At 39.9% G+C, this 16,936-nt stretch overlaps 1 protein-coding gene across 10 annotated transcripts in view; it reads right to left on the reverse strand.

The window, feature by feature from the left end:
- The window catches only part of PHF20 (PHD finger protein 20), a 190,047-nt gene that overhangs the window by 26,125 nt on the left and 146,986 nt on the right, over positions 1 to 16,936 (reverse strand). For all 10 annotated transcript variants that reach the window (XM_073310018.2, XM_073310010.2, XM_073310016.2 and 7 more), the window contains 2 exons: positions 10,149 to 10,324; positions 391 to 490 (listed from right to left, as the gene is read on the reverse strand). In XM_073310018.2, coding sequence (XP_073166119.2) covers positions 391 to 490; positions 10,149 to 10,324 — 276 coding nt within the window. The remainder of the gene's footprint in view (positions 1 to 390; positions 491 to 10,148; positions 10,325 to 16,936) is intronic.

Genomic DNA, 16,936 nt, shown 5'->3' on the forward strand with positions numbered 1-16,936 from the left:
GGAGAGCTCAAAAATAAAACAGACTGAAAAATTAGACAACTTGATCTGTATTTTCCAGTCAAATAGTACACCCCAACTTAAATCTGTGTTACCAGCAAAATATACGGTCTATGCGGAGTATCTTTACAATTATACACATTTAATTCCAACTTCTGTTATGGTTTCACGTAACGCATCTGAACAATGTTGACTAAACAATAACAAATGAAAGCAAATTAAATTCACTTTTTAAAAAAAAACCAATAATCTAAAAAGGACAGACAAACTAACAGGGCAGAAATTAGTGGTATAAGAACAAAAACTATACATATATACTTTTTAATAGATATAAAAAGCTAATAAAATTACTACATGTATTAGAAGGGTCTGTAACCTTAGAAATCTTTGTACCTGGAGGATCTTGGCAAATATAGCAGGTATATTTCTCAGGTACATTATCTTCCAGTAAACCCATACAGACTCCATGCTGCCAGCACAGACACTCTTCACACTGTTTGAAGTCAAGAATTGCACATCAACAAATGAAACCTCAATACGAATACCTTAATTAGTAAGATTAATATGTGTGAGTATGTATGTATATAGTGTCTGTGTAACGAAAAAGCCAATAAACTTAAGAGAAATATAGGCCTAGAAAACAACATCCGGATCCCTCCTTATTTTAAGAACAGCAATTAAATTAAAAGATTGAAAATTTCATTGTAGTTCCACCTTCCCCACTCATTTTTCATAAAAATCACAACCATTTTCGAGTGAAATCAGAGATCATAAAAAGTAGCAAACTGATACCCCTTGAGACCAAAATCCTCTAGTAGATGAGCACATAGAGCAAGCGTCGTTGCAGCCATATCTGTCCCAGGACGTTAAAGAGACAAGATGGGTGAGATAATATCTTTCATTGGACCAGCTTATTTTGATGAAAGAGACAAGCTTTCCCAGACCCGAAGAGCTCTGTGTAGCTCGAAAGCTTCTCCCTCTCACCAACAGAAGCTGATCCAATAAAAGATATTACCTCATCCACACAGAGCAAGGGTAGCCATAGTACAAATTCAAGCTTCCCCTATCAATGTACCTAAAAAACTCCAGAAGTGAGAGGATAGCTGAGTCACCTTTATTCAATCCTTATTCAGAGCATCACAATCCAGGTATATCATCGAACGTGAAGATACCCTGAAGGCAGAGACATACAATCCTGGTCTAAAGTTAACCAGTATTAAACTATGTCAGTATTAAAGAGGTACAACTTTCTAGTGTAGATAAGGTTGTAGCTGCATTTTGTGTTTCTCTCTTTTTTTTTTTTAAACCATGAAAAGTACCCAATTGCAATTTCCAAACAGCTCCTAGAAGTTACCACTAGTCCCATTTACACAGTCTAAAACAGGATACAAAGAACCTTACAGATAAATAAGATAACCAAATCTCTCCTCTAAGGCGTTTCTAAGTTTGATAATGAAAAAGATGGTGGAAGTGGGACAAAACTGCACGAGGGAACATTATTTACAGGACGGTGTTATGGCTCTATCTTCTTTTACATAAACCTGTTACAGAGAGGCCTGAGAGGAAAAAACCTTCCTGACTCTCCCTCATTCCCTGCGTGGCTCTCTGCACAGGCTGTACTGACAGGAACAAAGGTGTTTTTCAACTGAATTAGCTCAACCTAATAGTTACAAAATGGCCAGCTCAAACAACCTTAAAAGTATTAAACTGTACCTACAGGGGCATGAATTGGCTAACTCAACTGAGAAACATGTTTATTGTCCCTACGGCCACAGAGATTGTTTAGACTAGAGTTTGGGCCCTGTTTTGAGAGAACTGATTTCCAATTAACTGAAGTTATCCTTTTAGAAATGTAAACTTAGACACTACACAAATGCCTGTAGTTAACTCCTGCAGTAAACTCTAGTCTAGACATATCCTTTGGGACATATCTTCCATCTATGGGGAGAACACATGACTGCAAAGTACATTAGAAAGCACCAACAGATTCTGAACACCCAGGTTCATGGTTAGATCCAGTGACCTTGGGGCAGAGACAGAGAAGACCATGGAAAGGGGGTGGGGGAGGAGAGCACTACACGAAAGGTGGAGAGGGACATGTGGAAGAAGAGAGAGACTCACCCCCTGCCCCACAAATAGACTGCAAGATCCATGTACCAAGTCTCTGAGGAGGCTGGGATTAAGGAGAGCCTCTCCCAAAAAATGGGGAGAGGAAAAGAGGAGGCATTCCGTCACCCTACGAACTGGAGGGGAAGAGTGGTGCAAAAAATAGGAAGGAGACAGGCCAGTCAAGAAGGATGGGGTGGAAGTAGCCCCTCTTCTCACCACTAAGACAATGGTGGTAAAATGGGCAACAGCAAGATCAGTTGAGAAGAAAAGACTCTCCATCCAAAAAAAGAAAAGGCAGGTACCCCTTCCAAAACAGGTCTCCCCAATAAGGGAAGGGAAGAGGAGGCAGAGAAATCCTGCCAAGGGAGGGGCCAGAGGAAAACCCAAGGGAAAGGATGGGTTAATGGGAGGAGGGAAAGCAAGCAGAGGAAAAAGGAAGCCAGCCGAGGATGTGTCAAGAACAAAGAGGAGAGCTCCAGGCCCTGTCTAAACTAGCACTTCTGTAAAATTCCCCATGGCTGCACAACAGCGGAGCTGCACCAGTGAGAGATTTTAGGGAATGTGCTAGTGTAGACTGGGTCCAGAGGGGAAAGGGCAGAAAAGTAAAAGGGTGTTGTAAAACTGAAACCCACTCTGCTTAAAAGCATGATTTAAAAATAGTGCCAAGGCACTACTACACTGGGCAACAAACGAGCTGACAGAACAGTATTTTCCTCCAATTTTTCAATTCTAGTAATCTCAAGGATTACTGGTAGCAATCACACACAAAACATGTTCAGATAGAAGTGGTTTTTAGTTTATACATCTTTAACTGGATGTAAAGCAGACACTGAAAAAGCAGAAAGAAAGATTAGTGAGTACAAAAGGAAGGAAAAGTCACGGAAAACTAGAAAGATCAGGACAAATAAAAAGGAAAGAAGTCTGTTACTTTTGTTTCAAAGTTTTACAGCAAGTTTATAGAAATGAAACAAAAAAACACACAGACATTCAGTTTGAGTTACTATACTGAATCAGGAGATATCAAAGCATGGGACTGTGGAATGAGGAAGACTGGGGAGACTCTCATAAGCCCATTATCACTGTATAAGGGGCAAGGGAAAACCTGTTTTGGTTTTAGATGTTGACCTCCTGACATTTTGAAAATACATGTGTGCAACAGAGATAAATGAGAAATACGCAAAGCATAATTTGCCACACAGGCAAAATACCCAACTACAGAATTCAAGACAGCTGTTTTAACTAAAGTGAATGTTTTGAAATGTCTTCTAAAATGCGGAAAGTTGCCCCAGACACTTCAGAGCATTCCATGGAAGGACACAATGCTCATCACCCTTTTTTAACTGTCTGTCTAGTGCTTCCCACTTTTGCTTCCTGGCTACAGACCCACTGTAACAGGTGAGAGGAAGCAGACTGAGCCAGAGTATAGATTAGTAATGGAAAGTGAGCTAAAATGAGGAGCTAGAGATTTTGAAGGAGGAGAAAAGGTGGACAAGGGGGGGGAAGAGAACAAAAGGGCTAAAAAACCAAACCAAACAAATTAATTATATATACAAAGAAGGTGAGGCGTGAATTTCCCCAAGCTGGTATGTGGAGCAGCTCCATATCTTCCAGAATTAAAACAAAAAATTAAACTAAAAGAAAGACGCACAACCCCCACAAAATAATAATAATAATAAAAAAAAATCAGGAACTAAACCCAGAAGAGATTATGCAGACTTGTTCTATTTGGGACAAATTGTTGTCCAGACCTTACCTTGGGGATGTTGGCCCCAGGAGAAAGTCTCATTCCCCTCCAATAAAAGGGTGATCAATGTAAAAACTGAATTGCTGCCTATATAGCTCTAATAGCAAAACCCTATGGCCCCTCCAGAGTTAAGCAGAGACCAGGATGAAGCCTAGGTGACAATTTGACACAGGTCCATATTTAAATAAGGTTTTGTTTCAGTTCTAGTACTATTAACTTAGTAATTCTTGCTATACAAACATATTATTTCAATGCAAAAAACATGTACGTACCTTTCTGTAACTACTGTTTTCAGACACAAATGGTTAAAAATTTTATACTATATATTAAACTGTACATGGTATAGTTGAAACTTTAACATGCTGCACTTCCTGTTACTGGGCCCAATCCTGCTCCAACTGAAATCAGTGGGAGGTTTATTGTCAGCTTTTAAGGGAGCTGCACCAGACCCTTTGTTATTTGAACTGTGCCAATATTAGAATTGCATACAATTTTTGTATGTAATCTTTTTATAAAGAAAAATAAAGATATTTTCCATGGCTAATGGCACTGAACTTCTTAGAGATGACCAGAGTGGGGAAGAGAATATTACTCACTTGTAATTCTGCCTTTTTGTAGATAAGATCTCACAGGAGTCTCACTCACAGGTCTTGCAGCCCCAGTGACAGTCATGCATAAACTACTCTAGCTCTTATGTTTTTGATGCCTCAAGACACCTGTGCGTTGACACAAGGGCTCCCTGGAATGTGTATGCTCCAACAAGCACCTCAGAGGTCCCAGAAAATTCTAGCCGGTTTCTTTCAGAGCAGTAAGAAAAGGCAGCATTTTGTCCCATTCTAACTGGCATTTAGAGTGCTCACATTTAAAAAAACCAGAAGTCAGCAATTCCTCCAGGAATGGGCAAATCTCCAAATAACTGCTTTGAGGGCAGATAGAGGAGACACCTCAAATCTGAGCTTCCAAATTGTGAGGTAAGGTAGAGGTCTGAGTGCTAATCTTCTGGGGGTGTGTGGGGGGGAGGGAATATCTTCAACAATGCAGATTTACAAGTAAGTAGTTTTTTCTTCTTTAAGATTACCAACTGCACAGGATTTTCACTCTTTCAAGAGTGGCTTGGGGGATGACTCAAAAATAATTAGAACGCTCCAAGAAGCAGTGTCAAAAAGAGGCTGGTACCCAATAAAGAAGAAGTCGTCTCTCCCCTCTTCCCCCACCCCTCATACCTCAATAGGATAATGAAAAACATACATAAAACAGCATCCAAGGATGCACCCTTCTAAAACAGAAACTTTCTAAAGCTGGCCGACTCAAATAGGAGAAGTCTCAGTATGTGAATACACAGATGGAGAAATACAAATCCATATAAAGAAAAGGAGTACTTGTGGCACCTAAGAGACTAACAAATTTATTTGAGCATAAGCTTTCGTGAGCTACAGCTCACTTCATCGGATGCATTCAGTGAAACAAATCCATATGTATTCTTCTGTTATACAATTCCCCAGACAAGACAAGCATAGAGAGTCTAGGCAATTACTTAAATAACTAAGCGTTTCTACCAAACTAAGATTTGATGTCCTAGTCAATTTTAATTACAATGTAGGCAATGCAGCTAAGAAAATAACCCAACGCCACCTAGATATCACAACCACCATGGACTTCTTCAAATTACAGCAATTCCCATAACAAAGCCAGCCATGCACAAGACCCCTTCACCCATGCCTTTGGGCACGTCTCTGAAGTATAGACAGCTTCACTCTCCTGGACAGACAGCCCCCTCCTCACGACAGCCAACCAGAGCAATCCACCATCACTATTTTTGTGAACCAACAAAATTAGTTCAACCCTAAAAGCTCTTGGCCCCTCCCCCCCAAAAAAAACCTTCCAGAAGACCCTGTAATAGAGACATCCAAAATGAAGACAGACAGACACCGAGCTACCACCATATGTGGGTGGTCCCTTGTGTTTTGCAATAATAGAATTTACCATAGAAATCCACCCCTTGCCAGAAAATTGTACTCCAGCATCTAAATTTTAATTTCTAATCAAGTTATACTTCTAGCCCTCACATCTATGAAATAGGAGAGCAGTTTAACTGAAGAAATTATATTTTCCTGAGTCTGCAGATAGCCTGAAACAATAGCATAGAGAGATGTGAACTTTCCCAATTCAGCTCTATAGGGCATTAAGTCTGACATCTACGCCTGATAATCGTAAACATTACTATTTCACTGCTGATCATTTTAGGACAACCCCAAAGCTAATTATGTGTATATCACTCCCAACAACTTCCTGCATGTTCTCAAGTACTAATTGTGCCTATGCAGCTGCTACAACACCAGTCCCCCATCCCAATAACTACTACCATGGAAAACATGTTATCCATATAAAAATCTGCTGCAAATCAAAGACTGAAAATATGGTAACATAAAAGACAATATTAAAATAAAAATACATGCTACTGTACTGATTGCATTATTCAATTTCATATTACATTTGTAAAAACAGAAAGGTAACTCAGGAGCTATAATTTTTAAAGTACATTATGTCTCTATATATTCCAGTTTATGGGAGACGCAGCCTTGGCACTGCTGAGCCTTAGAAACGTTTTAGAAAGAAACCCTTATTGGGACTGCACAAGTACCCTCTAGTGGTGCCTACTTTTACAGCAGAGATTAAAAAATAATGGTAATTTATAATCAACAAAAGGGTAATATGATGAGATGGCAGACACATACACTTCCGCTGAATACAAGGAGAGACTGAAAAACGTTAACTACAGTAAGAAGTCTAAGTTGAATAATATGAAAACAGATTGCAGAGAATCTGCTACTCATGGTGAAACCTCTTCCGCTTCTGAGAAAAATATTTAACAAGTAGTTTCCTAGACTGTAATAGGATTTTCCCCATTTCCACAGTACAAGTTAGGTCAGTCAGCATCCTCTCATTCAAGATGTGAGGATGCAGCATGCAAAAGCCTTTCTGGGTCAAGATGTCTGATATCACTGGTAGGAGATATGGCAACTCCCATCAAGTCTGAAGAGATATGCATACAGGTAGTGCTAAGTCAATTAGCATGACTCCCCAAGCTTGTGCACATTAGTGGTGTGAAAGATTTTGGCCAAAGGGTCACTCATCCTCAAAGAATCCAGGCAACCAAAAAGATAAATAAAACCACTAGTTTTTGTCATGTCTCAACTTATATCCACTCTCAATGCTCTTTAGGCTCAAGGAAAACAAAAGTCCCCAACCCCTTGAGTCAGGAACAAACAAAAGCAATCTCTGATCCTCCCTGCTCCGGAGGTTAAGGTAAGCAAAAGATTTAAAATCCCTTTGCCTCAGGATTAAGAACAGTCTCTAATTGTAAAGACACGAGAAATTCACAACCTAGGGATATTTAAAAGGCAGGCAGCCAGTTCCCCTCAAAGCTTCCAACAGACAGCATCTGATTTCTTCTTTTTCCTCCTATGTCCCAGACTGGTTTCCTGCAAGGTTAATGAGACTCAGCTACTTTTAAACCCTGCTCACTAATCCTCATGTCCTATGACATAAAATGGCCTATTCCAGCTTCTTAAGGACTCCTAATCCACACCCCATGCAAGACCTATCCCAGAGAAACAGCTGATGGCATAACAGGGTGAGGTGTATTTCTTTTCTGCCACTTTGAACTTGGGGAGAAAAGTCTGCAGTGTCTTCCATACTTTCTCAGGCAATTGGGTCTGAAATAAGATGCAAGGGCAAAGAAAGGGCTTCCAGTCAAGTTACCAGTCAAGCTTGATTGTTGAGGACAGAAACTGATTCAAACCCAACTGTTTTAGCCAGCTGCTTTATACATCTGAGGCAACAGAGGGATACTGGATCCTCCGGAGCACAGTAACTGTCTTTCTGTTCCTCTGCTGCAGATATGTATCCTGCCTCTGAAAAATTCTCCCCAGCAAATACTTATCCCCACTCAACCTCTTGCATTGATGAGGGTAATGCAAGATTTGTCACTGCTTTGCAAGTAATGTCAGCTGAACCAAGATATTTCATACAAGGTTATTTCAGAGTGTTAGACCAGCTTGCCTTGCACAGATGAATCCTACTTCTAGGGCACATATATTGATGCTGGAATAAACGGTGGTCCCATACCACCAAGTGCTCTGACAGATTTAGGCGTTGAATATGGTGCCATTATGACACTATATGACTAACCTGAAACACTTGAGTATTTCCACCAACATGCACTGCTGCCATCAAGTTTCTCCAAATGCTGCTCCCTACTTGGATTGGGGTATCTGGAGCCTTTGAGTTGGGAAGCTTGGAGTCAAAGGTGATGCACCAAAGGAGAGCTAGCTCTCTCTCAGAGCTTCCTGAACTGCATTTTTCATTAGATGAGTTGGAGCTCAGCCACTGACTTGGCACACGAATGCACCAAGGGTATCAAATCATCACTACTTTGGAGACCTCTGCTTCAAAATGGATGGTTCAGATTGCTTTGATACACCTAGTAAAGCAGATCTGCTAGGTCTGTGTCAACAGAAACGGCAACAGGCCAGAATTATGGGCATCTGATGGCAGCCGCCAGGACTGATTCCAGATGATCCTTTCAAAGCATATACAACCCATATATCTAGTCACATTGACGCCAAGTTCCTCTCCCAGATGCAGAGCACACCAGCCATGCCTACCATTGAGATATTCCAGCCACTAACACTTTCTCAAATTGTTGAGCTTCTTTACATTCTCCTTTTTGCATGCAACAGAATTACAAAGTAGCAGTCAGAGATAATGACCAATCAACAAAGCACTAAAAAATATAATATGAGATAAAAGACTATATTGGGTGCATTTATGAGCCAAAAGGTAGTACAGACTTGACTTGAAGTCTTGCAACCAAGCCAAACTAACTAAAGGGGTTTGGGGATTCAAAAGTGAGCCAGGGAGCTTCAAAAACATTCCTAAAACTGACCATTTCCCAAAAAGGGAGCCAAGAGCCCATTAACAACTGGTACTCCAGGCACAAAGTATCAGCAACCCAAACCACTCCACAGAACTGATTCAATTATTTTCACCACTGGCCAAAATTCAGAGAAATGATCAAAAGATACCAGGCAACTTGCCAAAAGAGCAGTGGTGAACAGAGCTGGAGCAACAACAGTTAAAATCAAAACATTGGCTGCCAGGTGCTTTTTTGCTGATTGAAGTTAGTATGGAACTGGCTCCAATGGTCTGTAGTTGGTGCACATTCAGTAGGTAGATCTCTCCTAACAACATACATATGCCTCAGAGCATCAAAGCACTTAAGAGCTAGGGGAGCTCCCTGAAGCCCCAAGTGTGGAATCTTGTGCGGATATTTATAGAGAAAGGGAAAGTCCCACATTTGCTGCTGCTATTGTGGGGCTGGAAACAGGTATTTTTACAAACTAGGCTGAAAGGAGAGTAGTATATCCAGATTGAATGGATGGATCTTCAAAAAAGTTAAAACTTAGAATGTGCAGATTATTACATAATGCATCAAGAATTTCAGGACCCACCTGCACCCAAAAGAGCAGGTTTAATTTTTTAAAATAGACCACCATCAGATTTTTTCCTGCCCCAATGTTAAAAAATATTTTTAGAGGATTTTACTAAGGCATTTAATAATATCCCTCATGTAAACTGAGTCAAGCACTAACTCGCTGTACTTGTTCATCCTTTTGACTGGGCCAAGTATGGTGAATGTATATTGTGATGAGGCAGGGCTTTTAAAATGAGCAGATAAATAGCTTCTGAGCATGCTCAGAAGCTTGAGGAAGGTTTCAAACCAGTTTCAACATTTTAATTTTAATATATTAACCTAGCAAAGACACTATCTTCAAAGAGAACTATGTCCATGACAAGTTAAAAACTTCAACCATTTTTGCTGTAGCTCTGTTTTTTTTTTTTTAAAGTGTTTTTGTAAAGAAGTAGGAACAATGTTTCCCCCCTCCCATTCACCCTTAATTCAAAAGTAACTGGAGATTTTACTCAAACTTTCAAAAAGGCAACATTAATGGTGATGGTCCTAATGAACTTACATGGAACAAGAATTTCTGAGGTGAGCTACCAAAATATAATTTGTTCACCTGCTACCATGGAACAGTTGCTTGCCCCTGCTAAACTAATTTTTTTTTTTTTTTTTTTTCTTTTTTGAGATGTCAGGGCAGAGCAATGATACATTTTGTAAGGGATCCACTCTCACATATTCCTACGTAGATTCTTCCACCGTTGGGCTTCAGATGACATCCTTTCCTGTATTTACATTTACTTCACTGCACATCCACAGTCTACAATCATATACCTGAATCATAAAGTCATTTTCTTCTTCCACTTCACAAATGCACCGAACAATCCCAAAGTCACTGTCTTCTTCATCGAATTCCTCATCGGGGTTAGTGGTTACGTCAATGTCCTGACTGCAGTCATCATCACTCCAAAGCAAACTATCTGTAGATGACTCACTCAAGGTATCTTCCTCTGTGTCAAAAAGTTAAATTGAATAAATCTGTCAGAGTGATTACAGGAAAAAGCCAAATGGGGTGGCCATTCTAAATTACTGTATATCTGGGGATACGCACTGCAGGCAATATAAAATATGTCAAAGCATCTGTGTTTAAAGTAACAGTACAGTATGCAGGGGTGAGGGATAGCTCAGTGGTTTGAGTATTAGCCTGCTTAGCCAAGGGTTGTGAGTTCAGTCCTCGAGGGGGCCATTTAGGGATCTGGGGCAAAAATTGGGGGATTGCCCCTGCTTTGAGCAGGGGGTTAGACTAGATGACCTCTTGAGGTCCCCTCCAACCCTGATATTCTATGAGTAGTAGGCTTAGAACGTGTTGAATTTGTATATTATTAGTTAGCAAAATCATATCTGCTAATTAATAGCTACTCCAAAATACCTTTTGCCTTATCAAAACCTTCAGAATTCGTTAAGATTTTAGTTCCCAAAATATATCTGAAAGTGTCTCAAAACAAAAACAAAGTCACAAGATTCCTTTCCCACTAAGTGAGACCTGTTCCTACTTCTGTAGAAAAAGCAGAAGTGAGAACCACAATCTGGAAGAAAAGTATATTTGTTTCTGGAATGAGGAGTTCACATCTCTGAGATGGCCAATTCCATCCAGACAACTAACAAAAGTTTGTGTCTTCAAGGTCTGAATTTATTGAAACCGGGACGGATTTTGTGATGCTATTCCCAGCTAGATGTAGGAGTATCTAGAGGAACAAAAATTTATCTTCTTTGAGGCCAAAGATTTTTTTTCCCTGTCACGTGTTGTTTTAAAATCCACTGAAGTTCCTGTGGCAACACCTAAAAATTTAATAAGCTCTTTATCAATAACTCAATATTTACAGAGTTGTAACTGCTTTGATAATAGGAGATCAGTTACACATTTCAAAGCCACACCCTGTAGAAGGAGACAGTGCTGTAGAACATTGCACCACTGGGAGTCACTACCTGCCCAAAAGACACGTCTCCCAAGAACGGTCACTGTACTGCACAGTGACGGGGTACATACAGCATGCATCCCTACCACGCAGTTGCGCTGCTGTATCGCTTTAGTGAAGATACTCCTACACTGATAGGAAAGCTTCTCCTGTCAACATAGTTAAGGTATGGTATAACTACGTTGCTCAGAGGGATAGATTTTTCACATCCCTGAGTTACATAGTTATACAGATATAGGTCTGTAGTGCAGACCTAGTCCCAGTCCCCACACAGGGAATCAAGGAGTGGAAGGAAAGCTTTGAACTCGCTCTTTCTTGTGCATCAATACAAGTTTGTCAGAAGGTGGAGATGGATGGCAGGAGGGGAAATCACTTGATTGTTATCTGTTAGGTTCACTCCCTCTGGGGCACCTGGCATTGGCCACTGTTGGTAGACAGGATACTGGGCTGGATGGACCTTTGGTCTGACCCAGTATGGCCATTCTTATGTTAAGTTGGGAACAAACCGAGCTCTTCATACATATTCAATATCAGAAACAATGTTGATTTGTTTTAAGTTTATAATGAATTAAAAAAATGCTAGGGTTAAGGCTGCCCAAGCAAACTTAACTCTGCCCTCTTTTGCATATAGTTTATAATTACATTAAAACATACTATTTAAACAAATACAATGAAACCAATACTGTACAGCCCCAGATATATGACATGTTGTAATTTCTTCATTTATTTTATAGGGCTGTCAATTAATCAGTCAGCTCATGCGAATAACTAAAAAAAATTAATCAAATCGCAGTTTTAATCGCACTGTTAAACAGAATACAAACTGAAATTTATTAAATATTTTTGGATGTATTTCTACATTTTAAAATATATTGTTTTCAATTACAACAGAATACAAAGTGTACAGTGTTCACTTTATATGTAAAAAAAATTAAACAGATTTTTCAATTCACCTCATACAAGTACTGTAGTGCAATCTCTTTGTTGAGACAGTGCAACGTACAGATGTAGATTTTTTTTTGTTACATATCTGCATTCAAACAAAACAATGTGCCTACAAGTCCACTCAGTCCTACTTCTTGTTCATACAATCACTAATACAAACAAGTTTGTTTACATTTACAGGAGATAATGATGCCTTCTTATTTACAATGTCACCTGAAAGTGAGAACAGGCGTTTGCATGGCATTTTTGTAGCAGGCATTGCAGGGTATATGCGTACCAGATATGCCTTTCATATGCCCCTTCATGCTTTGGCCACCATTCCAGAGGACATGCTTCCATTCTGATGATGCTAAATGTGTTAATTAAATTTGTGATTGAACTCCTTGGGGGAGAACTGTATGTCTCCTGCTCTGTTCTACCCACGTTCTATCACATATTTCATGTTTAGCAGGCTCAGATGATGAGCCAGCACACGTTGTTTGTTTTAAGAACACTTTCATTTCAGATTTGACTAAATGCAAAGAAGGTACCAATGTGATATTTCTAAAGATAGCTGCAGCACTTGACCCAAGGTTTAAGAATCTGAAGTGCCTTCCAAAATCGGAGAGGGAAGACATGTGGAGCATGCTTTCAGAAGTCTTAAAAGAGCAACACTCCGATGCGGAAACTACAGAGCCTGAACCACCAAAAAAGAAAATCAACCTTTTGCTGGTGGCATCTAACTCAGATGATGAAAATGAACATGCGTCTGTCCGCAAGGCTTTGGATCATTAATGAGCAGAACCCGTCATCAGCATGGACTCATGTCCTCTGGAATGGTGGTTGAAGCATGAAGGGACACATGAATCTTTAGCGTATCTGGCACATAAATATCTTGCAACATCAGCTACAACAGTGCCATACAAACACCTGTTCTCACTTTCTGGTGACATTGTAAACAAGAAACGGGCAGCATTATCTTCTGCAAATGTAAACAAACTTGTCTGTCTGAGCAATTGGCTGAACAAGAAGTAGGACTGATTTGACTTGTAGGCTGTGAAGTTTTACATTGTTTTATTTTTTAATGGAGTTTTTTTTGGTACATAATTGTACATTTATACGTTCAACTGTCACGATAAAGAGATTGCACTACAGTACTTGTATAAGAAGAAGGCAGCATTATCTCCTGTAAATGTAAACAAACTTGTTTGTCTTAGTGATTGCCTGAACAAGTAGTAAGACTGAGTGTACTTGTAGGCATATTGTTTTGTTTGAGTGCAGATATGTAACAAAAAACAAAACAATCTACATTTGTAAATTGCACTTTCACAACAAAGAGATTGCACTACAGTACTTGTACTGAAAATACTACTTCTTTTGTTTTTTACAGTGCAAATATTTGTAATAAAAATATAAAGTGAGCAGTGTATACTTAGTATTGTGTTGAAATTGAAATCAATATATTTGAAAAGGTAGAAAAATCCAAAAATATTTAAATAAATGGTATTGCATTATTAACAGCACAATTAATCACTCGATTAATTGCAATTAATTTCTTTAATCATTTGACAGCCCTACTATTTTACTTACACTAAAATGTTTGTCAGAATGGTCCAACATCTTTAATTGACATTGATTTGTTTCTTCTCTCATTTAAGTATTCGAGTAACTTTTGTGTAGTATACATTTTTCTATTCAACCATCAGCACAAACTTTTAGATACAACTTGGGACTGAGGCAGTTAACTATAAAAGATAACTGCCAATTTAGGAAGCCTATACATGTTCAGTAAGGATAAGTGCAGGGTCCTGCACTTAGGACAGAAGAACCCAATGCACAGCTACAGACTAGGGACCGAATGGCTAGGCAGCAGTTCTGCGGAAAAGGACCTAGGGGTGACAGTGGACGAGAAGCTGGATATGAGTCAGCAGTGTGCCCTTGTTGCCAAGAAGGCCAATGGCATTTTGGGATGTATAAGTAGGGGCATAGCGAGCAGATCGAGGGACGTGATCGTTCCCCTCTATTCGACATTGGTGAGGCCTCATAGTATCATAGAATATCAGGGTTGGAAGCGACCCCAGAAGGTCATCTAGTCCAACTCATCTGGAGTACTGTGTCCAGTTTTGGGCCCCACACTTCAAGAAGGATGTGGATAAATTGGAGAGAGTCCAGCGAAGGGCAACAAAAATGATTAGGGGACTGGAACACATGAGTTATGAGGAGAGGCTGAGGGAGCTGGGATTGTTTAGCCTGCAGAAGAGAAGAATGAGGGGGGATTTGATAGCTGCTTTCAACTACCTGAAAGGGGGTTCCAAAGAGGATGGCTCTAGATTGTTCTCAATGGTAGCAGATGACAGAACGAGGAGTAATGGTCTCAAGTTGCAGTGGGGGAGGTTTAGATTGGATATTAGGAAAAACTTTTTCACTAAGAGGGTGGTGAAACACTGGAATGCGTTACCTAGGGAGGTGGTAGAATTTCCTTCCTTAGAGGTTTTTAAGGTCAGGCTTGACAAAGCCCTGGCTGGGATGATTTAACTGGGAATTGGTCCTGCTTTGAGCAGGGGGTTGGACTAGATGACCTACTGGGGTCCCTTCCAACCCTGATATTCTATGATTCTATGTCACCAAATTGTCACTATTCCTTCATGTGTTTTTCTAAATAAATTGTAGGTTGTGTAAGTATGACTTTTATGGACTGTCTGGCACATATGAAGAGCATGTATTATCATAAGCTGCTATACTTGTGCATCTACAGTTGCAAAGAAAGTATAATGCATCATATTGTTTGAGAAACAGTAGGTCATCAGGCAACTGAAGACAAACACAAAAGGGCAGAGTCAGAATTGTGCATCTAATCTTTATAATTCACCCCCCCCTTTTTTTTAAAGTAATTAATCACACATCCTTTATGTTTACAACATGAATTTCCTGGACTTTTTTTTTGGGGGGGGGAGAAGGGCTAGGTGGGGTATTTTTTTTTTTTAATGGGAAAAAAAGATGGAAAACTGAAGGAGCTTCACTCTTCAGGACTTCTGAATTGTGCTGGCTGGCAAAAAATTGTAAATAGCTTGTATAAATTCTACGATATGGAACTCTCTGGCAAGGACTCAGACCTACATAATATTGTGCACTTTGTCCCCAATCTAGCAAAGGACTTCAGCAAGTGCTCAATTTTAAGCATGTGAGCAGTACCCAAGACAGCAACAGAATGCCATGTATCACACACACACACCCCTTGGGAATACTGCAGATGAGGGGTTCCCTTCCGCACTCATCAGGAGTTAGGAAGCTAAGCAAGGAACCTAAAACAAGGTTTTTAAAGGAATTTAGGGACATGGCTACCACTGATTTCAAATATTGGGGATGTTTATTTTACTACCTCTCCTCATATTCAAAAATGATTGAAATGTTTTTGCTCAAAATTTCCAAAAACGAAGAGTTGCTTTTGAGCAGAAACCAAATCTGGCCTTCAGCCTGAAACTTCAAAGTTCTGGAAAGATACGAGTTATCGAAATGAGATTTAATGAGTAAACTGTTACACAACCTTAATAAAGTGGCCACTGCTGCTCTGTTATTTCCTGATATATCAGTAAGCTATTACCTTGCTAATTACTTTGAGTTATCCTCCTAACTGATTTTTGTCAGACACACATATGTAGAGTGGTGTATCTGGAGTTATTCTCAACCCACTCCCAGATTCATCACTCTTTATATATTTATCTTTTTTACTTCCAGCTCTTCCTAAGAACTTGTGAAAGCCAAAACTTTGTGGCTGTTTTTGAGGCTAGAGAGAAGAAAATGCTTCAACTCCATTTTTTGTTTGATGGTTAGTATTCTATACTTTGTCTAGTGCTTGTCTAGGTAGACAGTTATATTTAGAATAAGGAATGAAGGCTATGGCTACACTACAGCTTAAGTCGGCGTACGTTATGTTGCTCAGGGGTGTGAATTAGCCACTCCCAAGCAACCTAACTTATGCAACTAGCGCTGGTGTGGATGGTGCTATGTCAGCAGGAGAGCTTCTCACACTGACACAGCTACCGCTGCTCACTGGGAGTGGATCAATTAAGTCGAAGGGACAGCTCTCTCCCCCATTTGTTTAGAGTGGCTACACCGAGAGATTATAGTGGAGCAGCTGTGCTGTTGTAAGATCTCTAGTGTAGCCAGAGCCGAAATCACACACACCTGAGCAACACAGTTAAGCCAACCTAATCCTTGGTGTAGACAGTTCTAGCCTGATAGAAGAATTCTTCCCTCAACCTAGCTACCACCTCCCCCAGGGAGAGGGATTACTTACACCCACAGGAGAACTCTCCCATCAGTGTAGGTACCGCCTCCACTGAAGCGCTGCTGCAGCATGTCAAGCATAGGCAAGCCCTGAATCAAAGTGAAGGCAGTACTTTCATAGAGGAACAACTGGCAGTGAATATTTTAGTTGGTGGAACTGGGCATTTGATTCTAGACCAAGAACACATGGAAAGCTGAGTAAGGCATTAATGCTGCACTCGACTCATTAAGACAACATTTTAATTCATCAAAAGAACTCAATTCAGTCAATTCTATTACTAACTAGGCCTCATGACACTTTGTGAAAGACATCAACACACACTAATAGCTCCCTTTAATATCACGGGATTAATCTTCAGATATCAAACACGAGGACACAAACATTTAAATTAAAAAGGAAAACTTTGCAATCACCTGCTGGTACATGTTCTAAGA

The sequence above is a fragment of the Lepidochelys kempii genome, chromosome 13 (assembly GCF_965140285.1).
Source record: "Lepidochelys kempii isolate rLepKem1 chromosome 13, rLepKem1.hap1, whole genome shotgun sequence".
Classification (NCBI taxonomy): Eukaryota; Metazoa; Chordata; order Testudines; family Cheloniidae; genus Lepidochelys; species Lepidochelys kempii.